Here is a 26399-nt window from a genome sequence, read left to right as displayed (position 1 = left end):
ATGTAAACCTGCGTGGGTGTGTGAAAGCCTATATCAAATGTAATGAAGTGATTTTTAAGCCTCCTTACACCACGGCAAAAGTCATCTTACCATCAAAACATGTGGTTTTAAAAAGAAAAAGCTACACAGAAGTTAATCTTGTTTTAAAACTCAGATGGCATTACTGTTAGATGTTTGCATTCTTTAGGGAAACACTAAGGTTGAGAATTGACCCAGAGTTCATTTTTATAGTGCAACACAGTACGATTGCTACATTTTGTAAATGGTAATAGTTCTGACAGCTCATCACGATGAGTGTATTGAAGTGTGAACTGGCTCAACTGAGTGGCAAGAGGCCAAAACGGGCAATACACGTTGCTGCTTCAGGACAAACAACTGGATATTATATAGCCCTACATCATAAAACTGATAAAAAAAAACGAAATAATACATTTAAAAAACCTGTTCAGTTGATCCCAGAGTGTAATGTGTAGTTTTGCATTAAGGTAACAGCAGGAGATGAACTAAACAAATCTGGAATGTTTTCTGCCATTCAACACGCAACATAATAATCATTTCTGATGGTTGCAACAGTTGTTACAACTGCATGTTCTCTGCTGTGGGGATTTACATGAATGTTAGTAGAATTTGCCTGAGCGATTATTCTTATATCATTTGATCGCATGCGATGAAGTTGACTCTCCTTTTTTGCACTAGCATTTGTTGAGCAGCTAGAAAGTGGTTGACATGACCGTGTGTGTGTGTGTGTGGTGTGTGTGTGTGTGTGTGTGTGTGTGTGTGTGTGTGTGTGTATGTGTGTGTGTGTGTGTGTGTGATGGCGGTGATGGCAGTGATGATGCTGACGGGATGGACGACGAATGAAAGCATGTTTGCCAGACCAATTTAGAGGGAACTCTTATGCTGTTTCACTGATTAGTGCATATAAACTGTTACACGACACATCCTTTCTCTTGTCCAATACTTTCGTTGGTCTTGTATCCTTTTTTCCCCCACCCATTTTCCATAACTTGTTCAATTTTTATCTCCTCTTTTTCCTACCGCTCTTTTTCATTTGATTACACTCCTCTTCCTCGTCCCTTTTCGTTATTTCTGTGTCATAACTACTATTTTGTGTCCATTTATCACTCACTCTACCTTCCTTCTTCTTCTCCCTCCCCCCTATCCTGCTCTGCTTAATTAATACTTGTGTGACCTATTTAGTTGCTGTGAATTATTAACACAGACTCCTCAGTGGCTGCTCTCAACACCCTCACACTCTGACATCTCTACGTCCTCTTGACGTAAGTGGAGACTGTGCGCACAGCACTCAGATATTCCCCCTTTTAACTCTCAAAAATAATGTATTTCCAAAGCATTTGTGTATAATATAGTCAAATGGGAAGTTATATGACATCATCATCACCTCAAACAAAAAAAAATGAATAGAATTCTCAAAATATATTCCACTGTGAATAAGTAGCCAAAGGAACGATGGAAAAATTAGATCAATGTGTTCTCTTCTCGTTCCAGTGGAAAGCCTGGCAGCTGCATTTTGAAACAACTTTCACACGATTAAGTGCTCCTCTACTAAGTGCAGAGTATCAGGAAATTATATTAGTGGAGATGGGATGAAATAAAGGCAGGTCAGGTCAGGGGCAGGCAGAAATAACTTAATTTTAGATACTACCTTAAGTGATAAAACCGTGACTGAACAACCTGCTCTACTGGAGATTTAAAATTGTAATTTGAGTCAATATGTTCAGTCCCAGGGGATCATCCCCAGAGGATGAAAGACCATTTTTATTGGTGACCTACTGATCTTACCTCCTGTGTCACCACCAGGGACAAACACAAGATATATATTTAAAATGTAAGGGAAAGTGCAATCACATTTCCAACTAGAAGGGTACTGTGAGACCAATAACGTTTCCATAGGTACAAATAAAGGTTTGTATCTGGCGTTGATTCAGATCTGCTCAAAATGTAGTGTTCTTACTAGACCCATGCTACCCCCTTCCAGTGAGTTTCATGAGCATTGGGCCAGTAGTTTGTTTCCATAATCCTGTTGAAAGATTGACAAACAACCCAAACCAAACACATAACCTCCGTGCCATAGGTACAAAAGATAGAACCCTAATGCTGTGTACCAGTTCACGACAAAATGTCAACTCTTCCTATGATATATCTAAGAAAATGTAAAATATAAATGTCAGAGAAATTGCGTCTCTGGCACCTCAAGAGACGCAATTTAAACAAAGCATAGAAAAGCAAATTTGTCAGTACACTCTTAGTTCCATCTAACACTTTTGTATCATGTGGTATAATACATTGCAACATTTTAATGGGGCTATTACAAGTTTACAATCCTTTGTATAAACACTTTTGGTGAAGTGAATGCCTTTGCCTAAACTGTACACAAATCAGAGTCAATGATTTGATCGGGCTCTCATGTGTTTGATTGTCCATTTACCCAATCCACTTAACTCCATTGCTTCTACGAGATTGAAGCTGACTTGGCAAGTTTGCGTCACCTCGCTCTCATACTAAAGTTATTATGTCACAGTATTTGGCACAGATAGCTTGTCCTAATTCCCATTGCATGAAATTAACTGTGATACATTAGAGTGAGTGATAATAGAGAGAAAAGAAGATCTGCAATTCATTACACCCGAGAGAGTTAGTCTACTGAGATGCATATACAGTATACTCTACTGTATATGTATTAGCTTTGTCTTTGAAAAAATGGAATAAGGAAAGAGGAAATTAGCTGATTGATTCTTCAAATGCATAATAAGCTCACCCATTCAGTACACAAATAAAATGGGTGTGACAATGTGTATTTTATGCTAGCACAAAGGCTTCTCTCATAGATTCCAAAGTCTGGGATTGTTGGCAGGCCAAAAATAAATGAAATTGTCCACGATAGCATCAGAGGAGATAGCAATACAATACCAAAGCTATTTAAACTGGGAAACTGGCATATTTCCCTGACCGAATCTGACTCCAGGCCTTTATATGAAATAATGTCTCAGTTGATTTGTTTTAATGGGCAAAGACGGATTTTGGAGGGAGATAAAACACTGGCTTTGATATTGCTCTTGGCAAAACATAATCAGGCATAACAAAGGTTGTTTTTATACTTCTAAATGGTGCTATGAAACATCATGTATGCAATTTCTAAACTTACAAAATTAGAGTTTATAATCAACACAATTGTAATTGAAACTTACATTTTAAAAGGTTCGCACAGCAGCACTTAAAACAATCACACACATCCTTTTATCTGATTGTCTTCACATCTATTATGAGAATAGCTTTTTTACGATTTACAGTATTTACAGATCCTAGCTGTAGAACAGTCAGAATCAATAGATGTCACAGCAGATGTGAAAGCTAATTTACTCACCATAAATAATATTGAGTATTGTGGATGCTTCACCATGCAACAAACCTTCAGACTAGTCACACACACAAGGAGTCTGGGGAAGTGTGTGTCAATGTTAAAAACTCATACAAATAGTCATTAATAACAGACCCTACAAAGTTATACCTAACTAACCAGACCTGTAGTGTTTACAATGTATGGTTTAGGAAACCTGGCTCTTTTCAGAGTCTTTAGGAAGACATACTCAATGCAAAAATAAATGTACATTGTTTAGTCCTAGGATACAGGCAGACACATGTAAACAAAAAAAGACACACGTGCTTGCATGGACACATCAAAACATACTTACACACAAATGGGACCGTCAAATCAAACCCTGAACAACTGCCTGCCTCTAGCTCTCCCCTGGGAGCTGAGAAGGCTACTCCTCTCTTAAATATGTCTCAGATGAATTTTTTATTCCACGCAGTTCAAAGCGACTTTAATGTTATTCCTGGTGTCCAATTAAAAATGTCTTCGAAACTTTTGCGGTACACAGCGAGTTGCAGCTGACAGCATGCCTGGACAGGGACAGAACATCTAAAGATAAGATAAGATAAATAAGCCATGCAAGCCCGAGTGTCGAAAACCATTCACAGCGCAGAGGATGTGTGCAGTTTCTAAAAATCGGATGTGCTCTGATGGGCAAAGAGAGCAAGACAGAGAGAGAGAGAGACTGTGAAAGTGGCTTTGTCCATATGATGTGGATCGCTGGTGTAGAAAATAAACGTATTACTTGGTAGAGATGCTGTGATGAAATGAGAGTTTTCACTTAGAGGCCACAGCAACTATGTAAAATAACAGTTTGCCTCTCAATCCACTCTCAGTACATTTTTTACTTTTTCTGTATGTGCATGTATGCATGTGTGAATAAATGATTGTATCAGGGACTGCACATATGTTATTATATTCAGCTGAAGGCGCTAATCAGGTCAAAAAGGTTCCTGTGTAGTATTCAGTCCCCTTACTGTTGTTATGATTTATTGAGAAGGTGTGCAGCTGCTCTACTTGTGAAGTCAATGTGACATGTTTAACTAGAATCAGCTTCCTGTAAAGGTAGGACTACTCCACAGCAGTGTATACACTGTGCATGGTAAACTGCATTACTGTAACAGTGACCCAGAACACCAGGGGGTTTAACCCGTTTTAATAATAAATATTACCTTGCACTGAGGTAGCCTCCTACGCTCGTTGAAGTCCTGGATTACGCATGCATTATAAAGATGCTGAGCTTGTAGTAAAAAAACAAATGCAGGCTGACAGGGCTTGGCTCGTGAGGTAATAAACCTGACGCTTATCCGATGCTGTTTAAGGTGAGGTTGAGGTAGTGTGGTAATAAAGCAAGGTTTACCTTACCTCATATACAAAATAAGACTGCAACTGTAAAGTGTTTTACAATGAAGTCCTATAACTATAGAGACCATGATCAAATAGATAGTGTTAGTGATGTTTACAGAAAGACTAAAGGACCAGGACAAAGATGCATAGTCTTCTGTGCCTTGTTACCAAGTAGGATTTAACGGGAACATTGGATTATTTGAATGTGTATACTGTTGAAGAAGTGAACAACAGTGGACAGGACAGATGAGTTGGAGCAAACTTTTTAATATAACAATATGGTATTCTGTGTTGACCATTCAAAGCAATTGTACAGGTACAACCAGAAGTCCTCAGTATGTGCTAAGTAGCAACAACATTGGGATAATACAATGACAAGGAGTCATCCAGACTCAAACCAAAGCAGAGTAGGTATTTTTAATATTTCCAGGGGGAAAAAAAGGCTAACAATAAGCAGGGTCGGAATTGGGCACCACAACCATAAATTGTATTAATTATTGGATTAATGCACCACCCCGAGAACAGGGAAATTGACCCAAATCATGGGGCTTAAATAGTCTATAAAGGAGTAATGGGCTTGTATGCAACATAATCACTTATGATGCTGCATAGATTCATTTTAAAGCATTACACTTCAGTAACCACAAATTATTATAATGGGACGTGCATTATTAGAGTTGTGTCATTATTGCTTAACTTAACACCTTGATCAGTCAACCTTTAGTTCACGTCTAATGGAAATGAAGGATTAAAACACACAGCACACATTGTATTAGGAGCAGTGGGCAGCTACAAAACAGCACTTTATCTTCGAGCAGTAATGTTTACTCTGCGTATTTTGTATTTGTATGTACTTTTTTGAGCAGTTCATTGTTCTCGTACTTGAGTAAAACTTCTCTAAAGTAGCCAAACATGTATTTTACTTGATCCAAAATATGTTAGTCCTCTTTCCATCTAGTTTTTCATTTTACAATACTGGCAAACCAAAATATAAGTGAACATTTTGTGTATCCAGCCAACCATTTGTCACAGGCAGGGTGGGAAAATCTCAGGGCTTTCCAGAATGAATAATTTATCTCTCCATATCAACAACTATAAGCCTGAGGTTTTTCTATGTTTCCTTCCAATCTTTCTGTTTGAACCTCTGACTCATTTCAAACATGCAACCAATGATGAATGTATAGTACAGAGCATAATTCCTGAAGTTGCAGAAAAATTATAAATTACAATGAATTGGTACAGTTCCAAGGGGGGATTTCAAAGAGTTGTTCACAGGGAACCATGCCGTTTACAATGGGACAAATACACTAAATGCTGTTTTCTCCAAGATTAGTATAGTTGTTTTACCAATTTCCACAATAGTGAAATACTTCTTGAAATATCCTTTATTCAACAAGTGACAGGAGTAAGTTGGAAAACAAGACTAATTTAAAATTGTTTTGGCAAGGTAACTTCATGACGATAACTGATGAATGAATGTTCTTACACAATTGAAATTGACATGGTAGCTACAATCACTGTACTCAAACAGCTTGTTATTGCCTGATTGAATGTTTGTACCTGGGTAGGGAGTTGAACTTTTCCTAAAATAATTAGAAAAGGTCAGCATAAAGGCATGAAAGCCTGAAAGAATTACGTTTTTGGATGTTGTTTTCAACCTGTCACTGCTTATGTAATCACTCACTGGCTCAATACCAAGGATATTAGGAGACATTGGGCAATCAACCTCACTAGAAACTAGCCAAATAACTGCTTTATACTGAAATTATTATGGAAAATGTGTTAAAGAAAATAAGGAAGGTTGTGGTGCAGAGAGGGGCAGAAGCTCAAGTTAGAGAATCAAAATCTAGAGTTCAGGGAGGAGCAGAACACAGCTGCATGAAAATAAATCCTCCAACTCAATGATACAAGTCATCACTAGATCTAAGACTGTCCAAACCAGCAGAATTCCCCTTCACACTGCTGCCCTTCAAATCCCTGGACTCAGATGAAACAAAAGAGTGTGTGTGAGTGTGTGTATTGCTCTTAAATGTTCATCTGACAGGCACATCACATTGTCAAGAGCCTGCGATGTGCGCACATATACTGTATACACACAGCAACACACACACACACAACTTCAGTTTACTATTCCCCAGCAAGATAGTTTTAAACTTTAAGCGTGTCACCAAATTAGAACAGAAGGATGTGTGCTCGGTCTGCTTATGACTAGCTGTGTTGTGAAGAACACTCATCTGTGAAAAGCCAGTGTTTCTCTCTCTCCCTAAACTTGCGTTCAATCATTCTCTGAACAGTGTTCAAACAAGTACTTTAAATGGACACTGCACAGTATGAGGTACATTTGGAGTTACAAGCTATACACTATTTTACTAGAGGCATACCAGGTTCCCAATTATTTTTTTGTTTTTTGTTGCCCCCCGTGGCAAGTTAAACTATAGATGACAAGTAGCCTGCTTACACTTCTTATTTAATATCTGCCCAGTCTGTGACCTTATCATGGGAGTTTATAATTGTGAGGCACACATGTTTTCTCCAGACTACTGGCTAAGAACGGTGTTATTAACATTTAGAAAAGTTAGTTATTTGGATGATAAAAAGTATAATATCATATTCCAAATATTTGTTCATTGGCTAACTGTTTGTACTCTGCCCCACAGCGTATCCTTATGGATTTGGGGAGAAGTCTGTGCCTGCGTGTTCAATCATTATCCACTTTTTCACCAAGTCTACATCCAACCTTGATTTTGAACCATTTTTAAATCAGGTTCTGGTTATAGAAACACACTACTTGAACTATACGACCTCTTATAAATGTCATTGTTTAACTGTATAGTGTGTTAATGAGTTAAAACAAGTGTAATATAGCCTACTTTGCTTCTTACGCTCTATTTCCTTCTGTACACAAGCACCAGCTGTAGGCCTTCCAGCTCACTTGCACATTTGAGTGTAACACCCTTTAACCATCTCTACATGGAAACTACATTCAGATGCATTTACTGTTATCCAATTGAGTGTGTTGTGACTTAGCTTGAGCACGTTTAGCTGATTTATTTCCCCTGTGACAGTAGATGAATACACCTCGTCATCCTCAACACTATTTTCATCCCTTTTACAAAGTAGGTGTTTGGAATCATTGCAGCATAAAGCAAAGCACATAAAAAAAGAAAAATTTGATAAAAATGAACTTGCCATTTTAGGATTTACTCATAATACCATTAGAAAAATCTTAAATGAAAGTACAAACATGAACTTTTCTGTTATCTAATTGATGAAACTAGAAGTGCCTGTTCAGCCGATTGCTTGACCTCTTGTATTGCTGCTTGCAGCTTACATGAGAACTGCTCATCCAAACCACTTCACACTGGACAATGCACTGCCCGGGGGTCATCAGCAATACACTTGCTGAGTGTGAAGTCAATCGGATTAATGGTTGTAAGGAAAATCGAAGGAGTGACATACATGCATACAGACAGAGCATCCTTCCATTTTAGTTGCAACTTTAGCATGGAACATTGAAATAGACCACAGAGATACAGCAAGAATCCTGGGGTGCATTTCAACCTTAAAACCTAGAATGCTGTGGTTAAATGGTAGGTGGTGTAGAGATGCCACACCACCCCTAGGACACCTCTTCTGATGTACTGCTCATAAATTGTTGCCGTTTTAAAATCGGCTGCAGATTTCAGATTAGCAATAGCTCTACTTCATCACTTCAGCACCAACGACAGTGCACATTACACAACGTAGTTTGATGCTCCAGTGAGGTTAGAGGCTCTCATTGAGTTATGACCATTAGCTCATTTGATGAGTGCTATCTTGTGTAAAAGATGGCTTATTAAAGTATTTTACCTAAACTCTTGCCTGCAAAACTGTAAAGTACTTACTCATCACTGTACCCTGTATGCCAAGGCAGGTCTGCCTTCACTTACTGGTCGGAGGCTCAGTCATTGGTACATATTCATATATAAAGCCATGCTGGGTAAACTACCGACTTATATATGCTCTTTGATCTCACGGAGAGTGGCAAGTAGCTATTGCCTGAGATCCCAGGATGTGTTTTTATTACATGTGCCAAGTGCTAGGACTGTTTTAGGTACTAAAGCTTTTATGTGCGCTGCTCCTCTAGCTTGGAACACCATGCAAAAAATATTGAAACTGAGCATTTTGATTCCCTTGCATCGTTTTAAAGCACGGCTGGATGAAATGTTATTGGATACCTGTCAATGTAAATAGGTTGCTAATGTATACCCCTGTAATTATGTTGTGATGTCCTTTTGTTTTCTGTTTGTTTTTATGTGTAACTAATGTACCGCAGGTCTCCCTTGAAAAAGAGATCGTTGATCTCAATGGGATTTTTTAACCTGGTTAAATAAAGAAAAAAAAAAAAAAAAGAAAAAAAACTGTGCCGGATAAAAGTAGTAGGTAAAAAACACCTTTCTTCTGGGAATCAACTTGTATGCAATAAGCGCTATATATTTTGTATTCCTAGAAGAGCAAACTCGGCTGAGGGTATATTTAGAAAGGAAAGAATGTCTCTTCTTTTATCAAGGGAAATACATTAAAATTGCATGGGAAGGATTATGTTGAAAATATTACAATTCTGAGTAAATCCTTGTACTACAGTAGAGCACAAATTGTACAGCGTGCCCAGTCACACATAGCTCCTGACAGCTGACTGAAAATAGCCAAGGCCGTGCCATGTACTGTTTTAAAGGGTACAGACACTTACGTCAGTTAGGGGATTTAGAGCGCTGACAAGAAACAAAATAATTAATGAAGGAAGTAAATAATTAAAGAATAAAGGGAGGAATTACTCACAACTCTCTATCTCGAGTGTGCAGTTTTGCTCATCCAGAGGATACCTTCTCAGGTCCATCATACAGGCAGCGGTGGTAGTGATCCTGAAACACAACACAGAGTATGTTCAATTCAAAGCATTGTGGTTACATTTGATGGACAGCAAACTAGACGTTTAGGTAGAGTGTCATGAATCAAATGTTATACATGTTTAGGGTCAAATGTGAGAACAGTTCAACATAATTCACAGAATACTGATATGCATTCATATTCCACTTAACCATAGGTAACTAAACTCAACATATTTGTAACCTTGCACAGGTAAATGTAGGAGCCTCAGAGGATTTGGGAAGTGGTGGCAGCAGTTGTTGGAAGTCCGCTGGGGATTACAGGGCCAAAGCTAATCCTTATGTCCCAGTTTTAGCATTGTTTGGATAATCCTATGGGTCCTCTGTCAGGCTCCACCTGAGATGCAAGTCACAGGAGGGATCAAACTCTGCGGTGCAGTGGTGGCAGCAGTAGGCCAGAGATAAAAGTCGTGTTGGTTGTACTACTATTATTACATGTCATGGAATATGTCGGATGAAGGCAGAGTATAACATACTGATGATATCCCAAATACTATAAAATAGCTTGAGTAAAATACTACTACTACTAAATGGAATTAAGATTGTTTTCATACTTGAATATTATTATTGCTGAACACAACAGTTACAAACAATGTGACTGGCAGGATGTGAACACAAACAAAATGTCAATAAAGTATGTAATTTCCAAGGCTTTGTGTCTGTGTAAAGTTTTAACGCAGTTGTCCATCCCTCCCTCTGTTCATTTGACTGACAGTGCTTTGCTTTGTGAACATTTTTGTTGAGTGCGAAAAGTTGTATAAATAAACAAGAATAAAAGAGATCGTGGGAGGATCTTTTATGTTTGTCTCCACTTAGAATCAAAGTGCTTTTCATGTTATAAGTTCTTAACCCCTGAATTGTCACTTGAGAGGGAAGAGGATAATAGGTGCTGACAGAATCCAATTTTGACACAAAAACATGTCATCATCTCAGCTATGGTGAACTCCACTTCAGTACAGTCAGTGATTAATTCTTCTTTCATACTAGGAACCTCAGTGGTGATTTATTAACAATTGTTCTGTTTAGTATTTATTATTTGTATTTTCTTCTTCCTTCTTTGGTTGAACAAAGACCAAGTTGACCTCAGACTTTGAGTTTCTATCTTCATGAGCAGCAGTCCAATGAGCCAACTCCATAAAACATCACACATTGATAGGAATACTTTCAACATTTTTGAATTATTTGACACTGAGCTGCTTCAAACATAGCTGCGAGTTGACAAAGAGAACAAAAGTGAATACTACATTCTTCATAATTCTACTTGAATTCTAGCTGGAAACGCATTTCAAACCAGAAACGTGGACTGTAAAAAATAAACTGTACATGAAACATGGCCGTATAAATGTGGAATATTAATGGGATCAATGTTTATAATTGGAATCTACTGTTAAAAAATAAATGTTTTTGCATGGTAAGTACTTTTATAATGCCTGCAAACAGTATTGGCCAAGGAACTATAGTTGTCTTGTCAATGCATGTCTGCGTAATAGGAGTGAGGCACAATCTCTATCCAAACAAAAAGACAGGGATGGATAATAAGGGATAATAACATCAGCCAACCATGAGTCAATAGATAAGGTGACGTTGTCCATCAGACTTTGTGAAGGAAACATAAGGAGGTGGCTCTGAGTAATGGGCTGCCATTCTTTCCCTGGCTCTGGTCTTGTGTGAGAACTTGACTCCCACGGAGGGAGTTGCCACAGAGCAGCACAGCATGGTGGGTAATCGTCTAGGCACACCTGACAACAGAGATACATTTGTTCCAGAAGAGAGGCTCATCTCGAGTCCAATCCTCTGCGTTACACAGCAGAGATAATCACCCTAGTGTGTCTCTATTCCCTCTTGCTCTCTTTCTTACTCCTACTATTCTCTCATTCAGACCAACAGCAGCTGGAAAGTCCATCTTTTGCAACTTGAAAACAGAGACGTTTTCATCACCAGAAATGTTTGATATCTTCTGACTTTCAAGGACTGTCTGTATATGCTTTCTTCACAAATTAAGCTGGAGGATTTAGTTTTCCAAAGAGAGCTAAACAAATAACCAACAATGGTTGGATCTTGTGCTCCTGTGTTGATGTTGAGCATACCTTGATCAAGGTCAAGTCTTAAATACAACTTGTGTATATGCACATATCAAATGTTCAGATTCACTTGAAAACAAGAACATGACATGATGTTTAATTGCATCAATCTTTAGCTGACATGGGGGTGAGTTGTTTGGGGTGAACTACACAAAATCAACATTGTGCTTGCTTTGTGATGGGATGGAAAAGGAGATGATCCAAAACCAGCTTATAGATAAATAAATGATGTGGTTTTGATTGCAGTTTGAAAAATATGCAAGATGATTAAATGAAAAAGCAAATAAAAGATTTTTCTCCCACACAACACAATATCTACATATAAACAGAAAACCTGACATCTGCATCTGAATTTAGATGTGTCTATAGTTGATTGACTAATATATAACACCTACTTTATTGATATGATTAAGTTGAGTTATATTATTAACCTGGGTTTGCAATGTGGTTGCATAAATGCTGTTTTAACTGTTGTACATCATTGCTTTGGCTAGTGTTGCTTAAGGAGAGGGAAAGCTATAAATGTAAATTAAATGTTGGGAACATTCAGTGGGCGACCATTAAAGCTCCTAAATAGGAAAAATATGTTTTTAGGTGTATTAGTCATTGAAACACTTGTAATGTTTTTCTAGCAAGCAACCACTTACAGTTAACTGTGTTCAAAGTGTTTATGTTTACATTTAGTAGAAATAACTTCAACAAATGTTTGCTTCTCCTACCACCATCAGTTAAAATAGTTTATTTTCCAAATTAACTGTTTTGCCATTTCCACTGACAAACAGCTTACTTAGTTGTTAAGTATGAGGAATTGTGGATCAGATTAAATGAAGGAGGCAAGGTAAAATAGACCACAGGAGTGAAATAAGGGGAAAAGAGGAGATGAGAGAACATTTGAGGATAGAGGGTGTCAGGCAGGACAGCGATGGGACTATCATAACAGAGCCTTTTAAAAGCAATAAAGAAGTTCAAAGGAAAGAGTTCTAGTATTAACATGCTGCTTCATATTACACACCTTAGGGGTTTCCACCCCCCAGAGTGAGACGGGAAGGTAGTTTGAGCCTAAGAGGTTTAGATGGATTCCCCTTTTCTTTCTTTCTTGTCCCCTGTCTTTGTCAGCGTTTATTTTTCTCTCTGATGGATTTGCCGCTGGTAATGGGGCTGTGGCTTCAAAGTGTTTAACCAAGGAGTAAATTGCCGGTTACTTTCTGGCAACTTCTGATCTCTGTGTCAAGATGGAGTCAGCGGTGTAGAACTGAGAGCAAAAGACCCTGGCCGTCTTTAGAAAGACAGTGTGGGAAAGGTTAAAGTTGTGTATGTTTGTGTGTGTTTATGTGTGCAATTATAGTTCCTGTGATTGTTGCTGTCACTCTGTGGATGTGTTGTTTGTGTAAGTGCCAGATTGAAGCTATCTCAAGCATTTACCCTCACATACTTTCCAACTTATCCCATTCACTAAATGATGCACAGCCACATTTCTCGCTCTGTCTGTAGTATAGTCCTTGGGTGCCGAGTTCCTGCCTGAGGACACTGCCAGCCGTACCGACTGAGCCCCATATGTTGCATCACCTGCAGTGACCCTCCGTATTTACCAGATTGTGCTCAAAGACTGTCTTCCAGGATGTATCAAACTTGTGAGGTCAAATCATGGCCAAGTAGCCTTGAGGGTTTCCAACAGTCATTAGGATTCAGGCCAAGTGAATGTGTTGACTGTTGGTCACATCCTCGGAGCAGATGCTTGAAACTAAATAAGTACCCAGTTTTATCCAAGTACTGTACTAAAAGAGTAACTTTAGACTAAATTACTTAATGTTCACTCAGTAATAGTAGCTTATATATTTAGTTATGTTTAAAGCTATCTATTAATCCCCATCCCAGTCTATAGCGTTAATTGCAACTGTTGTTTTTTTTGTTTTTCCTGACCTGTACATGTTTGACGCACTGTGAGTTTTAACCTACAGTATACTTCTACCAATATTTATTATTTACCAGTCATATCTTCCAATGGAATCACATAACTACTTATAACTAGCCTCTCTAATGACAGCCTAGCACATATTCCCAACTAGTTCAAACTCACTTCAAATCAGTATTTTTAACATTTGTACTTTCATAAAGGGTATTTATAGCTTTTTTCCATTGCCTGTAGAAATCATACTAGTTCCATTCAAAGACACAAAGGATGCTGCCAACCAAAGCTGCATTATTTGAGGTAATGACAGCACTCAGAGAGCACTTATCCTCCAGAGCCAGCTGGTTCCCACCTACAGCCTACTAAGAAAAAACATAGGGAGTAGCTTGGCCACAGAACCAAATCACTTGGATGCTGGAACAAGAATAACATATTCATAAAAAATCAATGCTACTTAATGTTGGAAGGCAAAATATTATGTTTGGCATTTACTGTAAATGTCAACCCTAAATGAATTATTACATTACGATATTACTTGTCTAGGCTTATGCCAATTTATCTCCTGGATTGTCAGAACAGCTTTTTGCTCGTGCACTTGTAATGTGCACACACTAGTCAATTCACCAAAGGGTATTCATGCCTATCCTGCAGCAAGTACCCTGATAAAGAACAAAGGCAAGGACCCCCTTTAGATGTCAGGCCTACCATGCCTCAGTAATACAAAGAGGCCCTTTGGATGCTTGTTATGATTCACTTTTGTTCTTAAACTCCCTAAAGCAAGTTTTCTGTATTTCTTCTCAGGTTAAACAAAGTCTTTGAAATTGTGGATTTAGTTTTGAAGATCAATGTGAAGGTGTTAAACGTGTTGTACAAAAAGAACATTAGTTTTCAGGCCAACAGATATTTGCAAATGAATGCATATAAGCCCACAAAAAGCGTTGGTGCTTTTCGCCATAATGAAACCCTGGGATGAATTGGCAAATACAGTTAGTATGTGTGTGTGAATATTCATCAGCTGTTTGTACTTTCTGGGTGTGTGGCTTTCTCTATTATCAGCATCTATGGACTCACTGCATCCAATTACATTTCCAATAAAGAGTTCCAATGAGAAGATTCTGCTCCTCAACAATGCATCTCGCTTGTTGTGTTTACAGATAATGTGGCCACCATTTCCTCACTAGAGTCTGTATATTGCATTTCTGTAACAAATGAACCATTAGCCATTAACAACACTTTAAGCCAAAGGTCAGAAGACTTGATCGTAGTTACACAACTTTTTTTTTTCAACATACTAACTTTATAATATTGGACAAAACATAATTATAGCATCAACGTCTCATTATCAAAACTCTTCTGAAAGAATGTGATTTTTTTAAGTTGTAATTCAACAATCAGTAGGTCCAGTCTGGGAAAACTTCATTTAAGTAACATTGGTTTCTGTCTACCAACTCTGCTTGTTTCAATTTAATGATTTTACAGAATGTTTCCCACAGCTATTCTTGAAGATAATGAGGAGCTTTTATTTGTCTAGAAATAAGTCCATCATACAACCACGAATTTATGTTTTTACAATTCCTTTGTGTATGGACCAAACAAACAAGACGGTACTTATTGTGAGCTTATGAGTTCTTGTTGTTGGGTGTATTTTTTCCTTTGCTATGCTTTTTACCTCTGCCTAATATTTTATAGGCTATAGCTCAGATGCAGAGACATGGCAGGCATCAACATTTTAGGAAGATTCTAGAAAGAAATTAAGTTTATTTCTCAAAACGTCAAACCTTCCAATAATGTTCAGAACAAAACACTGATGTCCTGATGAGTTGCCATCTGAATACTTGTATTAATACAGATATGTTATATATATTTGTGTGCTTATTTTGTCAAAGTATGTGAATTATAAATTACATAACCCCTATTATCATTCATATTTGACTTTCTTTGGTGTATTGTTTTGCTACTCTGCAATAAGCCAATTCTCATCTCAAAGACCATTAAAGTTTCATGTATTCTATTCTAATTTATTGGCATAATAAATTAAATAACCACATGATTTGTATTAAGCTTCCAGGGGACAGTAATACTCTGTATCTGCGTGTGCTGCATGGATTTGTGTGCACTCAATGACTTGTGTAAGATCCCATGACCCAATTAAGGATTTGGAGAAATCTGGCCATCCTACTTTCATGATACCAAGTGTCCTGGGCAATGGATTTCTTCTCCCAGTTTCAATCTAATCCCACTTCATCCAAAATAATAGTTGCACTGACTTTGCATGGGAAATGTAAAACCCCATATTCCAAGTGATTTGGGGTTTTCCATGTGCATATTGTAATGGTAGTGGTTGAGTTGATACTGTAGGCTATAACATTTTAACTCAAATAGCCTGACACAGGGAGGATTTGTAAGCTTTATCGCAGCATAATCTAGCACTCACAATCCCTCTAGCTTTCTTCTGTATGCTTTTGTCTGCTCTTGATGTTCCAGGCGATGAACACAGTGCCTTACATAAGAGAGGAACACTGCAAGCAGAAGTTGCTTTAATATTAAACATCATTGATTTCCTAAGGGACTGCCAGTAATAAGAGTACAAGATGTCCAGGGTGTCAGGATTTAAATTCGATTTACCCACAAAGAAATTAACCATAAAAGATTTTGATTGGGAAAACAACATCAAGCAACTATTGGATGCTGTATTGATTGTGTGTAATAATCTTACGTTGAATGTTTTCATTTTCATTAAATGCTCGAGGAAGAATGGTTATGTCACTGTTAGTTTGCCAGGAAGATCTGGTTTTACCTGGCAATTTATGGTTGAAATGAAGGCAATAAATGTATTAGAGCGTACAAATAAGCTTGAAAAATAGTTTCCAATTCACTTTGCCTTCATGAATGCTTCAGTACAATTGGATGTTCAAGTTAAGCAAACAGTCCTCAAGTGGGTACATTCAGGAATGTATTAAGCATCATACTGAAATGTTCTTTTCTTTCTCTTTTTGGATTTAGCTAATATGTCAAGTGTATATCAAATCAAATCAAATCAGGTTTTATTTATATAGCACATTTAAAAGCGATTTTTGGTCGAGCCAAAGTGCTGTACATGTAATAAAAACACATTACTACAAATCACAATAAACGACAATAAATTACAACAGATATATCTTAAAAACAAAATAAAAATAAAACACACGGAAAAGTCAGGAGTCGTGCTCCGCTCTAACTAGAAAGCCAGAGAGAAGAAGTGTGTTTTTAGTTTTGATTTAAAAACCCCTAGGGTCTGGGCCGACCTCACATGGAGGGGCAGAGTGTTTCCAGAGCCTGGGGCCAGCTGCTGCGAAGGCTCGGTGCCCTCGGGTTTTAAGCCTGGTCTTGGGCACTACCAGCAGCAGCTGGTCAGCAGACCTTAAAGCTCTGGCTGGGGTGTAGCGCTGGAGCAGTTCAGCTATATAGGCCGGAGCCAGCCCATTTAGTGCTTTAAAAACAAATAAAAGGATTTTAAAATCAATTCTGAACCGAACTGGAAGCCAGTGTAGTGAGGCCAGAATAGGGGTGATGTGGTCACGCTTTTTGTGGCCAGTCAGCAAACGTGCAGCAGCGTTTTGGACTAGCTGTAAGCGTTTGATTGAGGCCTGGTCCATACCCACATACAGAGCGTTACAATAGTCCAGTCTCGAGGTTACAAAGGCGTTAATAACCCTTTCTAAGTCTTTAAAAGATAAATACGACTTGGTTTTGGCCAATAGTCTTATTTTAAAAAAGCAGGATTTTACTACGGTGCTGACCTGCTTGTCGAATTTAAAAGTGCTAGTGAAGGTCACTCCAAGGTTCATGACCGAGGGGAGGATGTTTTTTTTGATAGAGCCCAGAATATCAACCGGAGAGGCTGGAGGTTGGGGTCCAAAAAAGATGACCTCAGTCTTGCTCTCGTTGAGGTTGAGGAAGTTTTTGCTCAGCCAGGATTTTATCTCTGCTAAGCAGTCCATCAGCTGCTGTAGTGAGTGTGTGACATTTGCTTTGAGAGGCAGATAAATCTGTACATCGTCGGCGTAGCAGTGGAAGGGAATGTTATGTTTTGTGAGTATTGAACCTAGGGGCAATATGTACAGTAGAAAAAGGATGGGGCCCAGAATCGAGCCTTGGGGAACCCCACAGGTAAGAGGGGCTTTGGCAGAGGAGAAGGCACCTAGCTGTACCGAGAAGCTACGGTCTGTCAGGTAGGACCTGAACCATGCAAGGGCAGAGCCTGTGATGCCAGCGGACTGTTCAAGCCGTGACAGCAGGATGCTATGGTCCACAGTGTCAAAGGCAGCTGTCAGGTCTAACAGCACCAAGACAGCTGGGCTACCTGAGTCGGCGGCTAGGAGCAGATCATTAAAAACTCTTAAAAGGGCTGTTTCAGTGCTGTGCATGGGTTTGAAGCCAGACTGAAACTTTTCATGGATTCCATGGATGGTTAAAAAAGACTGCAGCTGGGCGTAGACTACTCGCTCCAGGGCTTTTGATAAAAAAGGTAGCTGGGAGATGGGCCTAAAATTTGCGAGAATGGAGGGATCGAGATTTTTCTTTTTAAGGAGTGGCTTAACCACGGCATGTTTGAAGGCAGCTGGGACACATCCTGAGCTAAGAGAGGTGTTTAAAAGTAATAAAATACTTGCTCCAACTGATTCAAAAACATCTCTGAGAAGGCGAGAGGGAATGCTGTCTGAGGTGCAGTTTGTCGGCCGCAGGTGCTTGACTACATCCGAGAGAGAAGAGAGGGATACAGGCTCAAAGTGGTCGAGGACAGCAGGGCACAGAAAAGGAGCAGGATCTGGGGTAGCACTAGTGTGGGCTAGCCTAAGAGCAGATACCTTTTCAATAAAAAATGTAAGAAACTTATCACAGAGAGTAGTCGATGGGACAATAGAAGAAACATCACCGGGATTAATGATAGAGTTGAGGACATTAAAAAGAACCTGAGGTTTATGGCTGTTTTTGGAGATGAACAGAGAAATGTGCTCTGTTTTGGCTGCTTTGACTGCCGTCTGGTAGTCAGAAAGGCAAGCACGAAGGATTTCTAGGGAGACATGGAGTTTATCCTTTTTCCATTTTCTCTCTGCACGCCTGCAAGTGCGTCTGAGAGCATGAGTACAGTCATTGAGCCACGGCTCTGATAGAACTTTGGTGCGTCTAAGCGTAAAAGGAGCAACAGAATCCAGTATTAGTGTGCATGTCGAATCAAACATGGAGATAAGCTCATCAGCATTAAAGGCACAGTTCACATCTAATTTACAGATCGGAGAAGCATTAAAAACATCAGAGAACTGTGAGGCAGTCAAGGGGTTAATCGAACGCAGACGACGCGCCGCGGCACGTGATTCGACTCCTGCGGAATATATATATATATGGCAAGTAGCTACCCGTACGATTTTGTGCAACAGTTTTTTCCTCTCCTTTATACTTGTCTCTTTCTTTATCTTTTGTGATTCTCAATCTCTTAAGAATCTGATTGCTCTTCCTTCTCCTGTCCTTCTCCTCAACTCTTGCTGTAACACTCTATAACTATTTCCACTTCGTTGTGAGTGGAAAACAGTTTGGACTGTAACTCATTTCTTCCAACCAACCTTGGCAGAAATGTTTCTTCGGTTGACACGAAGGAAGTAAGACAGAAGTAATGTTAGGAACCTGAACAAATTACAACATGCTGAATACTGCAACAGGGCATTGAGTGAATAATGAAAACAGACAACATTGATGAAGTAGACCAAAGAGAGCAATACTGACAAGATTTATTTTCTAATTCTCTCCTTAACACCCCTCTCTCTCCTTCTTTGGCTCAGTGTCTCTCTAAATATTTGGTTTTACTCTCCCGCAGTAGTGCTGCCATGATGTTATGGTTTTCAATAACTTTTTATAGTTTGGGCATCAGAGGACAATTAGCAAAAATGAACTGATGATACGATATGTATGAGGGATGAGAAGTGCACTGTCATCGTGTTAACTTTGAGAGTTTGATACTCAGTGGAATGGATCAATAAATTAATATTGTGCAGTAGGGGATTTGTTTCTGGCAACTTGACACAATGTGGACATGTCATAACATTATTAAACATACAAAAGTCTAAACTTAGGGCAATATTCAACAAAACATCTAAAATGGCTTCCCCAAAGAATATTTAAAAGTAAAACCCAATGTTTATTATAAATAATACTCCAGTCTTTGTAACTCAATGTGTCAACAAACTTGGTATCTTTGTCTGAGACACTCATCCATCACACTAAGTTCCTCAATTGTTCTGGTGTAGGAAACATGACTAAGATGAATGGATGTTTCACTCATCTGACAATATTTCATTCAAAGCTCAATCAAATTCAGAAATGAGGACCGTGTTTTGCAATCAAACTTTTTCGAAGAGGTTTATTATTTTTTATATCAAAAAAGATTGTTTCTCTCAGCCTCTGAAACTGCATGTCAGTGCATATGATTGAGCAATGACAGGGAAACGGAGAAAGATAAACTCGAGCTGGAAGCTGTATTGCTTACAAGCCAAGGCCAGAAAGTGAATTATAATCAGTGGTATCAAAAAGTGACTCTAAACCGACGATAATGACATTTGCCGTAATTTCTTTGAGTTATCTAATATGTTATAGTTGACCAGCCTATCCTGCCAATTGACATTATAGTAGCAGTGAAATGTTCCCTGGTAAATGTTAATTATTTATTTGTCTTAATTTCAACAAACCATGCTGCAAATCAAGACATGTGTTTATAACATGAGAGAGAAACATTGGCAGACATCTGAGTTGTTATTTTGAGTCTGTGGCCCTTATAGAGCAGGCTGTTGTATCGTTGTTAGTCAGTTTGTTTGTCTGCCTGTTATAGAATAATGAGTGGGTTCTTTATGCAAGTAAATTGATTGGTTGTATCAAGATTAGTTCTCCTTCTGAGAGTCTAGATAATTAAACCATTGGAACTTTATAATGAGGGCATAATCATGAAGCCAACAAAACATAAAATAATGTATTGAACACATGAAATGCAATTAACAGAGCAAATACGTATGTTGTAGTTTGAACATTGCGCTTTTTCTAGAGTTTTGTTGGTGATGTAAATTGGGCAGAAAACAGTTCAATATAGTGTTACAGAAGCCTTTGGTGGTGTGTCCTGTAAATAAGGACACAAGTCGGTCACAAAATCAACATCGTGAATTTTTCCCAGAGGCAATATTGCACCTCACGACTGTAGTTTGCTTCATCTGGCTCTAATGAGCTAATTACTGACCGAGCTAAATGCTAAAATACTAAAATGTGTGCCGTGAAGAGTGCGTGGGCGATACTGTAATATGTGTACTTCTTGTTCTGCAAAGATATTTTAGTAATTAAACCCTCACCTTAGACCGTACAGAACGGTACCATCCGGGTGCAGACGGATCATTCTATTTTTCACTGTGACACCGTGGACAAACGATTTCTTGTCGTTGAGGAAATAGGTGTCAGGGACCCAGAGCTGGTCAGCCACCCGGTTATCTAAGGTCAGGTTGAGAGGGATCTCAGAGTAGGACAGCCGTTTGTCTCGCCAGGCCTGCTGGAAGTACATCGTCAATGTGTAGTCCTGAAAGTGCACAGACAGGGAGCAAAGGAGGACAGCAAGCAGAGGGGGAGGGGGGGGAGCCAGAGGGGAAGGAGACATAATTGGTGTGGGGGAGGGATAAAATAGAGAAGAGAGAGAGAAAAAAAAGGGAGAAGACATGGTTATTTGAAAAAAGGAAGCATTTTGAACTGTAGTACTTTTCCACTGCAAACTCTCAGATTAGACCAGGATTGGCTTCAATATTGGATGAAGTTCACCTAAAAGCAAATGGAACAGTAGGGGTCCAGGCCAAAACACTCTTAGTACAAAGCAATGGGGAATTCCTTCATTTCATAGAAACATGAGGTTTAGACAGAAAGTGTGAAAGAGTGTGTCTGTGTCAGGGAGGCAAAAAGAGGCAGATGGATAGGATTGTGTGTGTATGCGTGTGTGTGTGTGTGTGTGTGTTTGTGTGTGTGTGTTAGGGTCTGTTAATATATGATACAATTATGTGTGGCTCGCTTGTTAGGTTTGTGTGTGTTACTGTGTATACGCAGAGAAGAGAGAGAAAGAGACCACATGTTCCAGACAAATTAAAATAACCTCCAAGCAACCTCAAAATATATCCTATATGCTCCATTTGCTTTGACAGTAGCTGTCTTCCCGGGATTAAGGATTGCTTGTGAAATGAGCTCACTATGTTGTACTTGCATAACATATTCAACTATTTTCTACTGTTCGTCCTCTCACATCACATCATCGTGCACAGACAGCACATAGCCTTTGAGGGACGGTATGTGTCTGCTTTACATAGAAGAGGCAGACATCAGACTGTGTTGGATATAATATGCTTGTTTGTCTTCATCATATGCATGGATAGGAGGAAGAGAATGCTTGTGTGTGCAAAAGTGTTACACAAACTGCATTTCTTTTTCATTTGGATGTACTCTGTGCACCCCTTGTTGTGGTATAAAGCAATGTTTTCAATATCATTCATACCTCAAGTGTTACAATATATGGTTGCATGCAGGTGACAATGCATATTCCTGCTTATGGTTTCATGCCACCTTTTAATGAACAGTTGGTAGAGGGAAAGTGGCAACTGATGTAACACTGTGCCAGCAAAAAGAGAAAAAGGAATACTACTAAATAGCAAATATTGATTTAAACAGCCAGGCAAATGTTAAAGAAAATAAAAAAAGGAAAGGAAGTGCATGTTTGACGTAGAGAATATATACACATTATGGTAAGAAACACACAGGATGCAGACAATTCAGATACTCATGATCCCACATAAACAAAACTGAAGACACTTGCAATAGGTTAAATACATGTCTTAACAAACAGAGGATGTTTGAAAACTTGCAGTAAAATTCTGTTGTGCTGAATCTAGGACACGATAAAACAGCCAAGCCAGCAGTCAGATGCTCATATTGCTTACTGAGGTTAGAAGCCTACCAATCATCCATGAAAAACTAAGTTAAATAAACTTGCTGTCGCAGGGAACTTTTTGTCATGACTGGCACATCCACTTCCTGCAAAGAGGCTGAACATGCAATTTTGAATATGCCCGTCGGCTACAGATCTGACATCCCACAGCACCTTAGGAACCGCAGGGTTGGATATTGACTGGATGGAGTCAGGAAAACACGAGCAGCTTTTCTCAGTACAACCCTTTTTTGACTTAAATAGGTGTTGTCATGTTGTTGTTGCTACCTTATTTGGCTCTGTGCTGACAAACAAAGTTTAAGAATTGAATTCTTTTCACGAAACATGAATAATATAGGGGCAATTCTGGCGTTGAGCTTTACACTTGGACTTGGAATGAAAATAACCCATTTCAGTTCATCGATGGGCTAAAAACAATAAATAAGAAAAACACTAAAATCAATTACTTTGAACAACATTTGGAGGGGTAAATAGAGGCTTAATGAGGATTGGATTATTGACACACAAATAAAGCATTTTCTTTACATGGAAATGCAACAATCTTGTCAGTGATATTTATTGTCATTTATAAAATATATAACTTTAGAATCGTATATCTGTTCTAGGCTTTACATTTGCGAATCCTTGGCTCACGTGCTGCCCTCCAAACACTTCCATCCCTGGTCGATGGTTATGTAACAGCCCACACTCCGCTCTCTCAGGCATGCGTTGCACGGCAGCACATTAAGCTGAAGAGATGCTTGTTTCCATGTAGACCTCCTAAACTACCATCGCTGCACTCATCAATACACACCATCAAACAGGAGCATTTACTGTGATGTATGAAACATTGGAGAGGCTTCAAGGCCTTTCCTATTACCCACTTTGTACATCCTCGCTTCTTTCCCTCGCCTCCTTTCCTTTTAGTCACGCTGACAGGAAATGGGAATAGAGGAGGCAAGGAAGAGACACAAGGAGATAAGAGTCGATGCATTTAATTAGATGAGACATCCTTTCCGCGGAGTCGTCATTTTAAAGCCATCAAATATATATAACTCGTGGCACAGCTGCATCAGCTGTCCATTGTGTTGCTATACTGCTGCATCTTATGATTTCTGTCAGATGAGCATGACAGTAATCGTGACAACTTATCGGCCTGATTAACTTTTAATTAAATGTATATCTTTTTCAAACACCCATAAGAGCCTTTATTTATTTGTATGGTGTGAAGCACTTATATTTGTACTTGCACTTGACATTTTAACAATATGAGTATCACAGCTATAGGTTTGAACAGGGATGCTATAAGACATAGCTGCTGTGATTTTAACCTGGCACTGTGGATGAAATATGTAATATTGCAGTCAGTCCTTTGCAGTATATAATGGCAGGGATATCATAACATGGGCCCTGATCTTGTGTGACATCACTTGCCAGCCCCATAATAGGCATCATTTGTAAAAAGCCATCAGCGATTCTGGCACACGCACAACTCTCCCTTACCACAGGGCTCACTTTTAGAATCTTAGGTAGCTGTGAGATAAAAATAAATAAAGTGACAGCCATGAAGGAATAAGAAGGTACTGTATGACGGGCGGCTGATTATCAAAGAGTGGATATTTCCATTGTCATCCTTGAGAGCCTGTTATTGGAGGCCTATCTACTTGTGGGAGTTGTGGTTTGCTTTGTTGGACAGCCTCTGTGGAGGTGCCACTGTGGCCAGTTTAATGTGAACATAAAGCTATCGTCAGAGACAGCTACGGTATAGTGTGCCACTCTCTCTCCCTCTGTCTCTCTGTGGGAGGAGGAGGTTGTAAATCACCAGAATAACTACAACGGCTGTGTACATCTAAGGGAGGCTGTCATAACAGCAGTCATAATGAGCATCAGTACATCAACTATATTGGAGAAAGAGGGATTAAAAGGAGACAAAAAGTGATGCAGGAAGAATGATGTTAGATTTATGGGAGCGGAACTTGCTGTGCTGCCAAGGAAAGGACAATACAACATGATCTTTCTTTCCTCTCACTCGAAGCCACTACAGAATGTGAGGATCCATTCAAACTAATAACCAAGATTCAGTTCCACAGCACGCCTCCTACTGTGTTAATGTGTCCTCATTTCGAAGACTAATGTTTAATACATTTCTTACAGATTGAGTCAATCAATAAATAAATTGACTGTCAGTGATCCATTTTGTTCATAACTGCTAATCTCGTTATTTTCTGTTCTAAAGTCTTTCATGTCAAAAGAATAGTTAGGAGAAATGAAAATAACAACCTGTTATAAAAATATTACAATACAGCTCTGAAAAGACAATCCAAACATTCAACAAAAAAGGGTAATTATTTCTGTAAAACACCCATATAAAATCAAGTTAATACTAATGCTCAGCACATATGGACAACAGCTACATCATCATCAAAGATCTGACGCCTCCATTGGTCTGTTGACTCCGCTCACTTGACCTACCAGCGTACAATGTAATCTGAGAAATGCACTGTCATCACCACTCTGCATTCACTTTTATCTAAATGAGTGAGAGGCAAATGGAACGGCATTCAATTATTTGCTAACACATATTGAAAATCGGAGTCTTGAGTCATCTTACCCCAAGCCACAAACGGCTGAAAAGCCTCAATTAGTCATAATGACCAGGGTCACTCCTGATATGAAAGCAGTTTGTGTCGAATGTGAGCCTGTTATTGTTATTTAAATTGGTTGGAGAATCATCCATTTTCAGATTGTGGAACAGAAATAGAAAAAACAAATAAACCCTCCTTTAGGCTGTCTAGCACTGTTCTGTTGGGCTTATAGCCTAAACAAATAGCAGGTACAAACTGAGCTGGTGAGTTGTACATTTCCGCTTGCCATGCAGCAATGGCCAGCAACAGTTAGATGTATCAAGTATAAATTATGTGAATGGGTAAACTGGAACTTAAGGGGACAAAGGGTGATCACATAATCAGTGTGGCACAAAAGAATGATGTCCCTCCTTGGAGCTCTGTGTTTCTTAATTAAACACATCATCTGTGACAAGGCCCTGCCTACACCCACTATAGTGCCATCCAGAAGATGTCATCCAGAAGATGTTTTCCAAAAGTAACAAGTTACTGTAAGGGCACATCTTACAGCCAAAGTCTCTGTGTGGGCAGTTTTCTCAGACAGTTTTCAGACAATGCTATATATACAGTATTTGCTTGGTCAGTCAGCCCTTCAGGCAGCATCATTGTGTAAAATGTCATATTGGTATTTCATGGATATGACAGTTTGAGTCTGATATGATTTGACTGTCATGGAGACTCATGAATGCCAAAGGTGTTAGTGAGTAATCATCAGTTTTTTTTTGGTTGACTCTTCTGCACCATAAATTGGTCTTGATTATGAACAATCTATAGCTGTCTTGGCCTCTATGTAGGGCATTCAGTTATAACCTTCAACATATTAGAGAACTAGAGAAAAATCTAGCTTTGTGATGTTGTTTATTTTCCAAATAGATCAGCAGCAATCAGAATAAAAAAATGTGGATATCAGAAAACATGATTCATATTGGCCACTAGAGGTCCTGTAATCAACAACAAAGTCACATTGGGCATTTAAACAAACAACTAAATATGTGTTTTTGTCTATTTGTCCTTCGGAGGAAACCGACAAAAGGTTGGAGTATGAAATGTATGACAAGGTGCAGGAGAAGAAGAGAGAAAGAATGATAAAAGCAGGATAACAAAGCTTGAGAAAAGTTTGGAAGTGATGCGATGTGATAGACGAA

The 26399-nt window shown here is 38.9% G+C and overlaps 1 protein-coding gene across 1 annotated transcript in view; it reads right to left on the bottom strand.

Moving 5' to 3' along the window:
• The window catches only part of LOC117490160 (gamma-aminobutyric acid receptor subunit beta-2-like), a 56640-nt gene that overhangs the window by 14821 nt on the left and 15420 nt on the right, over positions 1-26399 (bottom strand). Inside the window, exons 4-5 of the mRNA XM_034139773.1 lie at positions 21024-21244; positions 9560-9642 (exon numbers count right to left, since the gene is read on the bottom strand). Coding sequence (XP_033995664.1) covers positions 9560-9642; positions 21024-21244 — 304 coding nt within the window. The remainder of the gene's footprint in view (positions 1-9559; positions 9643-21023; positions 21245-26399) is intronic.

The sequence above is a fragment of the Trematomus bernacchii genome, unplaced genomic scaffold, assembly GCF_902827165.1.
Source record: "Trematomus bernacchii unplaced genomic scaffold, fTreBer1.1, whole genome shotgun sequence".
Classification (NCBI taxonomy): Eukaryota; Metazoa; Chordata; class Actinopteri; order Perciformes; family Nototheniidae; genus Trematomus; species Trematomus bernacchii.
This window is presented reverse-complemented; position numbering and strand designations above follow the sequence as displayed.